Source organism: Amblyraja radiata, chromosome 45 (assembly GCF_010909765.2).
Source record: "Amblyraja radiata isolate CabotCenter1 chromosome 45, sAmbRad1.1.pri, whole genome shotgun sequence".
Classification (NCBI taxonomy): Eukaryota; Metazoa; Chordata; class Chondrichthyes; order Rajiformes; family Rajidae; genus Amblyraja; species Amblyraja radiata.
In genome coordinates, this window is record NC_046000.1 from 6,093,190 (window position 1) to 6,103,189 (window position 10,000).

Consider the following 10,000-nt stretch of genomic DNA (forward strand, 5'->3'; position numbering starts at 1 on the left):
GTTCTCCGATCAGTCTGACTGTCTCCCTGATTTAATATTATCTCTGTTTGCTTCGGCGTCACCTTCCCCCCCCCCCCCCAGCTGACAATGATCTGTTCTACATTTTCCTTGATCTCCATCCCCTTTGATGTTTTGTTTTCACACCTCACACTTCCACGTCTCTCTCTCGCCTGAAGAAGGGTCCTGTCCCGAAACACAGCCCCCATTCATTCCTTCCACCCAGAGGTGCTGCCCGTCCCCGCCGAGTTACTCCGGCGTTTCCGCATCCATCTTCGGTGTAAACCAGCGCCTGCAGTTCCTTCTTCCACAATCTGCTATCTCACAGGGCAAGCTGGTCTACGCTAACCAGGGCACCGTGGAGGACTTCCGACAGCTGGCGGAGGTGTATGGTCTTGATCTGAACGGCACTGTGGTCATTGTCAAATATGGAGGCACTGGACGGGCGGACAAGGTAAGATGGGAGGGGGTTTTAGTCTGGAAACATAGACAATAGGTGCAGGAGTAGGCCATTCGGCCCTTCGGAGCCAGCACCGCCATTCAATATGATCACGGCTGATCATCCACAATCAGTACCCCGTTCCTGCTTTCTCCCCCATATCCCTTGATTCCGTTAGCCCCGAGAGCCACATCTAACTCTCTCTTGAAAACATCCAGTGGATCAGCCTCCACTGCCTTCTGTGGTAGATCATTCCACAGATTCACAACTCTGGGTGGAAAAAGTTTTTCCTCATCTCAGTCTTCTTCTTCCGTGTGGCGTGAACAGCCTAAAGTTATTGGACAACTTGTTCTATTTGATCTTCCGTTTGTGCACGTCGAGTCGATTGCATTAGTCGAAACAGGGCGGACCACGTGAAGGTTGCAATCTTCCACCCCCTCTTCTCAGTCCTACATGGCCTACCCCTTATTCTTAAACTGTGTGGCCCCTGGTTCTGGACTCCCCCAACATGGGGAACAATTTTCCTGCATCTAGCCTGTCCTATCCCTTAAGAATTTTAGATGTTTCTTTAAGATATCCCCTCATCTTTCTAAATTCCAGTGAATACAAGCCCAGTTGAACCATTCTCTCAGCATATGACAGTCCTGCAATCCCGGGAATTAACCTGGTGAACCTACGCTGCACTCCCTCAATAGGAAGAATGTCCTTCCTCGAATTAGGAGACCAAAAACTGCACTCAATACTCCAGGTGTGGTCTCACCAGGGCCCTGTACAACTGCAGTAGGACCTCCTTGCTCCTAAACTCAAATCCTCTCGCTATGAAGGTCAACATGCCATTAGCTTTCTTCACTGCCTGCTGTACCTGCATGCTTACTTTCAGTGACTGGTGTACAAGGACACCCAGGTCTCGATGCACCTCCCCTTTTCCTAATCTGACACCATTCAGTTGATAATCCGCGCGGAAACAGGCCCTTCGGCCCATCGAGTCCGCACCGACCAGCGATCCCCGCACATTAACACTATCCTACACACACTAGGGACAATTTACACTTACACCAAGCCAATGAACCTACAAACCTGCACGTCTTTGGAGTGTGGGAGGAAACCGAAGATCTCGGAGAAAACCCACGCAGGTCGCGGGGAGAACGTACAAACGGCGTACAGACAGCGCCCGTAGTCGGGATCGAACCCGGGTCTCTGGTGCCGTGAGGCAGCAGCTCTACCCGCTGAGCCACCGTGCCGCCCTCATCGGAGCCCCTCCCCCGGTCATAATGTCAATCCCCTCGTCCAAATCATTAATATACAACGTGAAGAGTAGCGGCCCTTGCGGAACGACAGCACGGTGGCGCAGCGGTAGAGTTGCTGCCTTACGGAGGCCCTGGTTCGATCCCGACTACGGGCGCTGTCTGTACGGAGTTTGTACGTTCTCCCCGTGGGTTTTCTCCCAGATCTTCGGTTTCCTCCCACACTCCAAAGATGTGCAGGTTTGTAGGTAAATTGGCCTGGTATAAATGTAAAAACTGACCCCCAGTGTGTGTAGGATAGTGTTAGTATGCGGGGATCGCTGGTCGGCGTGGACCCGGTGGGCCGAAGGGCCTGTTTCTGCGCTGTATCTCTAAACTAAACTCACAGATGGCCATGGTCTCTTGCCCAGAGGACCAGAGGACATAGGTTCAAGGTGGAGGGGAAAAGATTTAATAGGAATCTGAGGGGTAACATTTTCGCACAGAGGGTGGTGGGTGTATGGAACGAGCTGCTGGAGGAGGTAGTCGAGGCTGGGACTATCCCCACGTTTAAGAAACAGTTAGACAGGTGCATGGATAGGACAGGTTTGGAGGGATATGGACCAAGTGCTGGCAGGTGGGACTGGTGTAGCTGGGACATGTTGGCCGGTGTGGGCAAGTTGGGCCGAAGGGCCTGTTTCCACAATGTATCACTCTATGACTTGCAAGGATGGGTGTGTGGGGGTGGGGGAGGAGTACTGACGTCATGTTGGGTTCTCAGGGTATTAATGCAGCCCGGTATGGAGCAGTGGGGCTCGTCGTCTACACCGATCCAGGGGACATGAACGACGGCAAGGTGAGCGACAAGAACGAGACCTACCCTCACTCCTGGTACCTGCCGCCCTCCGGCGTCGAGAGAGGCTCCTACAAGCAGAACTTTGGAGACCAGCTCACTCCCTACTACCCCGCCAAAGGTACTCTCCATTACCCCCCCCCCCCCCGCCGGGCTCGGGTCTCTCCCCTTCCCCTCCCTCCCCAGCGGCCTGGGCTGAGGCCCTGGGACCGCGAGCTGGCGCCTGGGCCTAGATTCTCGGCCTGGATTCCAGGCTTGGGACCTGGGCCAAAGCCTGGGCTTGGATTCTGGGTCTGGATTCTGGGCATGAATTCTAGAACTGGATTCAAGGCCAGGACCCTGGGCCTAGATTCTGGGATTGAATTCTTGGCCTAAATTCTAAGCCTGGATTCTAGTCTAAATTCTCGGCCTGGATTCCAGGCTTGGGACCTGGGCCAAAGGCTGGGCCTGAATTTTGGGTCGGGATTCTGGGCATGAATTCTAGGCCAAGATTCAAGGCCTGGACGCTGGGCCTAGATTCTGGGATTGAATTCTTGGCCTAAATTCTGGGCCTGAATTCCAGACCAAAGCCTGGGCCTGGAATCTTGCCCTCGGGTTCTCGGCCTGGATTCTGTATTGGTCTCCCAATCTGAGGAAAGACATTCTTGCCATAGAGGGAGTACAGAGAAGGTTCACCAGACTGATTCCTGGGATGGCATGACTTTCATATGAAGAAAGACTGGATAGACTCGGCTTGTACTCGCTAGAATTTAGAAGATTGAGGGGGGATCTTATAGAAACTTACAAAATTCTTAAGGGGTTGGACAGGCTAGATGCAGGAAGATTATTCCCGATGTTGGGGAAGTCCAGAACTAGGGGTCACAGTTTAAGGATAAGGGGGAAATCTTTTAGGGCCGAGATGAGAAAATCATTTTTCACACAGAGAGTGGTGAATCTGTGGAATACTCAGCCAGAGAAGGTAGTTGAGGCCACAGTTCATTGGCTATATTTAAGAGGGAGTTAGATGTGGCCCTTGTGGCTAAAGGGATCAGGGGGTATGGAGAGAAGGCAGGTACAGGATATTGAATGGCGGTGCAGGCTCGAAGGGCTGAATGGCCTACTCCTGCACCTATTGTCTATGTTTCTATGTTTCTATATACCTCCGGGTGCTCCAGTTTCCCCCCTACATCCCAAAGACGTGCGGGTTTGCAGGTTAATTGGCTCCTATCTTCCTATCGAGTCCACGTCAAGATTAGAAGTTGACCAGCCATAGCTGAACACACTTGTCGGCATCTGCATTCAATGGTGTCTGTCTTGTCGCTTCTTGTGCGTGGTGGCGGAAAGATTGGTGGAAACAGGGCCGTGACGTGAACACTCTTTCCTTCACCCAATTTGGCCCCTATAAGTTGTCCTTACTGTGTAGATTAGTGCTAGTATACGGCTGGTTGACACGGGCTCGTTGGGGCCGAAGGGCCTGTTTCAGCGTTGTATCTCTAAAAACTAACAAAGATGCACTCCTTCCACAGATTATGCGTTCAGGCAGAATGAATCGGACATAACTGGACTGTCGCCAATCCCCGCACAGCCCATTGGGTTTGAAGATGCCAGGCAACTCATCTGGTCAGTCATTTTGCCGAACATTGTCAACTTCAAAGACTTCCAGTATATTGTACTTAATGCCCTGAACAATGAAGGCTAGCCTACCTTACCACCCTGTCTACTGGAGCTGCCACCTTCAATGAGCTATGACGTAGGGAGTCACAAGATATGTGATAGTCCCTGCCTCCAACAAACCTCCCCTGGCAGCTCGAAAATGTGTAGGAAGGAACTAGGGTAGCCAACTTTCTCACACTCCCAAATAAGGGACAGAAGGTCAAGCTACGGGACAGATTCCCCGACGGCAATTCGTTGACCGACTGGGCCGTGTCTGGGTGAATGATGAGTTGGCCCCGGGTGCTGGACTGCACACAAAGCCCAGCCAGTGGGCCAGCTGAGGAGTTTTGGCCCTGGGTGGGGGGGCCGCCCGCACAGTCCGGCGCCCCGTCCAACTCGTGAACCGATGATCGGCCGTGAGGAGGAGGGGGGGTGGTGGTGGTGTCGGCGGTCAGCGAAGGTCCAAAGGTCGGACAGCTGGCCGGGCTGCCGACTGACCGACGGGGCCACGGGCTAGGGGCTGATGCTGCTGCTGCTGATGCTGCTGCTGCACTCCATGGGCTGCACTACGTCGGGACGGGGGCCGGACGACCCAACAGTCCCCTCGACCCGAGTAGTAGCGGTCAAATACGGGACAAGGGCGGTCCCGTACGGGACAAACCAATTTAGCCCAATATACGGGATGTCCCGGCTAATACGGGACAGTTGGCGACCCTAGAATGAACTGCAGGTGCCTGTTTAAGTGTAAATTGTCCCTAGTGTGTAGGATAGTGTGGAAACATCCTCCCCACATCCACCCTATCCAGGCCTTTCATTATTCGGTAGGTTTCAATGAGGTGCCCACTCATCCTTCTAAACTCCAGGGACTTGCAATATTATTAGACAGAATCTTTTACCCGTGGGCAAGGCATCAATAACAAGAGTGCATGGGTCTACGATGAGGGGAGAATGTGTAAAGATCTTCTAAGAGGTAAATTCTCCATAGAGAGAGGTTGTACAAAATTATGAGCGGGGTAGGCAGAATGCTCACAGCCATCAGGCTATTAAATACTACAAAGGGCGATTACGGTGGCGCATCGGTAGAGTCGCTGCCTTACAGCGAATGCAGCGCCGGAGACCCGGGTTCGATCCGGACCACGGCTTGCTGTCTGTGTGGAGTTTGCACGTTCTGTGTGGGTTTGCTCCGAGATCTCCGGTTTCCTCCCACACTCCACAAAGACGTGCAGGTATGTAGGTTCATTGGTTTGGTAAATGTAAAAAAAAAAACTAGGAACGGGGTACTGATTGTGGATGATCAGCCATGATCATATTGAATGGTGGTGCAGGCTCGAAGGGCCAAATGGCCTACTCCTGCACCTACTTTCTATGTTTCTATGATTGAATAGCGGAGGAGATTTGATGGGCCAAATGGCCTCATTCTGCTCCTATCACAGGAATTTATGAATGAGTGCAATAAGGAGTGATCGCTGGCCGGCGTGGACTAGGTGGGCCGAAGGGCCTGTTTCGGTGCTTGTGTGACTGGGTTATAGGGGTCCTGCCTCTGGTGTTGAAGCCCCCCTGTGTTTCCCCACAGCTCCCTGGGTGGTCCTGAAGCCCCCAACACATGGCAAGGTGGTCTGGGCTGTACCTACAGACTGGGACCTGGCTTCGACAGCCTGACCTCCTTCACTAACAGGTCAGTCACCCTGTGTGTGTGTGTGTGTGTGTGTCCCTCTCCATATTGCTATCTGTCTGCCTCTCTCTCTGCCTCTCCCTCTCTCTGTCTGCCTCTCTCTGTCTGCCTCTCTCTCTGTCTGCCTCTCTCTCTATCTCTCTCTCTCTGTCTGCCTCTCTATGTCTCTCTCTCTGTCTGCCTCTCTCTATCTCTCTCTCTCTGTCTGCCTCTCTCTCTCTGTCTGCCTCTCTCTCTCTGTCTGCCTCTCTCTCTCTGTCTGCCTCTCTCTCTCTGTCTGCCTCTCTCTCTCTGTCTGCCTGCCTCTCTCTATCTCTCTCTCTCTGTCTGCCTCTCTCTCTCTCTGTCTGCCTCTCTCTCTCTCTGCCTGCCTCTCTCTATCTCTCTCTCTCTGTCTGCCTCTCTCTCTCTCTGTCTGCCTCTCTCTCTATCTCTCTCTCTCTGTCTGCCTCTCTCTCTCTCTGTCTGCCTCTCTCTCTCTGTCTGCCTCTCTCTCTATCTCTCTCTCTCTGTCTGCCTCTCTCTCTCTGTCTGCCTCTCTCTCTCTGTCTGCCTCTCTCTCTGTCTGCCTCTCTCTCTCTGTCTGTCTGCCTCTCTCTATCTCTCTCTCTCTGTCTGCCTCTCTATCTCTGTCTGCCTCTCTCTCTCTCTCTGTCTGCCTCTCTCTATCTCTCTCTGTCTGCCTCTCTCTGTCTGTCTGCCTCTCTCTCTCTCTGTCTGCCCCTCTCTATCTCTCTCTCTGTCTGCCTCTCTCTATCTCTCTCTCTCTGTCTGCGTCTCTATCTCTATCTCTCTGTCTGCCTCTCTCTATCTCTCTCTCTCTGTCTGCCTCTCTCTGTCTGTCTGTCTCTTCCTCTCACTCCCGTGATCTCTCTGTGTCTGTTGGTCTCTGTGTGTGTGTGTCTCTCTCTCTCTGTCTCTCTCACTGTCTCTGTCTCTGTCTATCTCTCTGTCTCTGTCTGTCTCTCTGTCTGTCTCTCTGTCTGTCTCTCTGTCTGTCTCTTTGTCTCTGTCTCTGTCTGTCTCTCTGTCCCTCTCTGTCTTTCTCACACTGACTCTCTCTTTGTCTCTGTGTGTGTGCCCCTCTCTCTCTCTCCGTCTGCCCCCCTCTCTCGTTCCCCTTTCCTCTCTCTGTGTATCTCTGTCCATCTCTCTCTCTCTCTCTCTCTATCATTTTGTCTCTCTACCTTTCTGTCTCTGTCTCTGTCTCTCCCTATTCTCTCTCTCTGCTTCTATCGGACCCGAAACATCGCCCATTCCTTCTCTCCAGAGACGCTGCCCGTCCCCGCTGAGTTACTCCAGCACTTTGTGTCTATCTTCAGTTTAAACCAGCATCTGCAGTTCCTTCCTGCACATCTCAAGGGGGCTGCTCCATGCCGTCTGGCTGCACTTCACACCCATCTTTGGACATCCTGTGCGTAGGGGAGAGGGTAGGGCTGAAGACAATAAGCGGTAGGGGTAGAATTAGGCCATTCGGCCCATCAAGTCTCCTCCGCCATTCAATCATGGCTGATTAGGAAAAGGGGAGATGCAGCGAGACCTGGGTGTCATGGTACACCAGTCATTGAAAGTAGGCATGCAGATGCAGCAGGCAGTGAAGAAAGCCAATGGTATGTTAGCTTTCATAGCAAAAGGATTTGAGTATAGGAGCAGGGAGGTTCTACTGCAGTTGTCCAGGGTCTTGGTGAGACCACACCTGGAGTATTGCGTACAGTTTTGGTCTCCTAATCTGAGGAAGGACATTCTTGCCATAGAAGGTCTTACAGAGAAGGTTCACCAGACTGATTCCTGGGATGGCAGGACTTTCATATGAAGAAAGAATGGATAGACCCGGCTTGTACTCGCTAGAATTTAGAAGATTGAGGGGGGATCTTATAGAAACTTACAAAATTCTTAAGGGGTTGGACAGGCTAGATGCAGGAAGATTGTTCCCGATGTTGGGGAAGTCCAGGACAAGGGGTCACAGCTTAAGGATAAGGGGGAAATTCTTTAAAACCGAGATGAGAAAAACATTTTTCACACAGAGAGTGGTGAATCTCTGGAACTCTCTGCCACAGAGGGTAGTTAAGGCCAGTTCATTGGCTATATTTAAGAGGGAGTTAGATGTGGCCCTTGTGGCTAAAGGGATCAGGGGGTATGGAGAGAAGGCAGGGATGGGATACTGAGTTGGATGATCAGCCATGATCATATTGAATGGCGGTGCAGGCTCGAAGGGCCGAATGGCCTACTCCTGCACCTAATTTCTATGTTTCTATCTATCTCTCCCTCCTAACCCCATTCTCCTGCCTTCTCCCCATAACCCCTGACACCCGAACTAATCAAGAATCTATCTATCTCTGCCTTAAAAATATCCACTGACTTGTGGCCTCCACAGCCGTCTGTGGCAAAGAATTCCACAGATTCACCATCCTTAATGAGAAATTCCTCCTCATCTCCTTCCTAAAAGAACGTCCTTTAATTTTGAGGCTGTGCCCTCTGGTCCTAGACTCTCCCACTAGTGGAAACATCCTCTCCACATCCACTCTATCAAAGCCTTTCACTATTCTGTTCGTTTCAATGAGGGGACCCCTCATTCTTCTAAACTCCAGCGAGTACAGGCCCAGTGCCTTCAAAAGCTCATCGTACGTTAACCCACTCATTCCTGGGATCGCTCTTGTAAACCTCCTCTGGACCCGCTCCAACGCTTGCAATGTGGTCCCAGCTAGACTTGTCCAACTTGCCTGCGCTTGGTCCATATCCCTCCAAACTTGTTCCTATCCATGTACCTGTCTAACTGTTTCATAAACATTGGGATAGTCCCAGCCTCAACTACCTCCTCTGGCAGCTCGTTCCATACACCCATCAGTACCCCATTCCTGCTTTCTCCCCATAACCCTTGATTCCGTTAGCCCCAAGAGCTATATCTAATTCTCTCTTGAATACAAGAATACAATCTAACTCTCGCTTGCATTATGGTGGTGGTGTGTAAATATTATTAGGATTAGGAGAAGGGGAGGTGCAACGAGACCTGGGTGTCCTTGTACATCAGTCACTGAAAGTAAACATGCAGGTACAGCAGGCAGTGAAGAAAGCTGGTTGGCCTAAATAGCGAGAGGATTTGAGTATAGGAGCAAGGAGGTCCTACTGCAGTTGTACAGGGCCCTGGTGAGACCACACCTGGAGTATTGTGTGCAGTTTTGGTCCCCTAATTTGAGGAAGGACACTCTTGCTATTGAGGGAGCCCAGCGTAGGTTCACCAGGTTAATTCCCGGGATGGCGGGACTGACATATGACGAAAGAATGTGTCAACTGGGCTTGTATTCACTAGAATTTAGGATGAGAGGGTATCTTATAGAAACGTCTAAAAATCTTAAGAGATTGGACAGGCTAAATGCAGGAAAAATGTTGTGGGAGTCCAGAACCAGGGGTCACACAGTTTAAGAATAAGGGGTCGGCCATTTTGGACTGAGATGAGGAAAAACGTTTTCACCCAGAGTTGTGAATCTGTGGAATTCTCTGCCACAGAAGGCAGTGGAGGCCAATTCACTGGATGTTTTCAAGAGAGAGTTAGATTTAGCTCTTAGGGCTAACGGAATCAAGGGATATGGGGAGAAAGCAGGAATGGGGTACTGATTGTGGATAATCAGCCGTGATCATATTGAATGGCGGTGCTGGCTCGAAGGGCCGAATGGCCTACTCCTGCACCTATTGTCTATGTAATTGGAATAAATAATTTTTTGATATTTAAAACAAAGTGTGTGGGGGGCCGGTGGGTGGGTGTGTTTACCGGGGGATGTAGCATCGGGTCGGACTGATGACTGAGGGTGGTCTCTCTCTCTCTCTCTCCCCCCCCCTCTCCACCACCTTTAGCAGTGAGGTCCGAGTCAGCGTGTTCAATGAGAGGGTGGTGAGACCATCAGATAACGTCATCGGTATTATCCGGGGATCGCTGGAACCAGGTGGGTGGTGGAGGGGGGGAGAGACCCCCTAGTAGGGGGGATGGTGTGAGGGGGGGGGGTGAGGGTGAATGGGGGGAGAGGTGGGGAGAGAAGGGGAGGAGCGGGCGTAGTGAGGGGGGAGAGGGGAGAGGGGGGAGGGTTGGGGATGAGAGGGCAGTGAGGAGTGAGTGAGTGAGGGGGGAGAGTGCTGGAACCAGGTGGGTGGGGAAGGGGGGAGAGACCCCCATCGCTGGGGGGGAGGGGTGG

At 51.9% G+C, this 10,000-nt stretch overlaps 1 protein-coding gene across 1 annotated transcript in view; it reads left to right on the plus strand.

Moving 5' to 3' along the window:
- naaladl1 (N-acetylated alpha-linked acidic dipeptidase like 1) overlaps window positions 1-10,000 on the plus strand; it is a 29,551-nt gene that overhangs the window by 2,362 nt on the left and 17,189 nt on the right. The window contains exons 2-6 of the mRNA XM_033015216.1: window positions 326-451; window positions 2,441-2,633; window positions 4,018-4,111; window positions 5,718-5,819; window positions 9,666-9,754. Of these exons, the coding sequence (XP_032871107.1) occupies window positions 326-451; window positions 2,441-2,633; window positions 4,018-4,111; window positions 5,718-5,819; window positions 9,666-9,754 (604 nt within the window). The remainder of the gene's footprint in view (window positions 1-325; window positions 452-2,440; window positions 2,634-4,017; window positions 4,112-5,717; window positions 5,820-9,665; window positions 9,755-10,000) is intronic.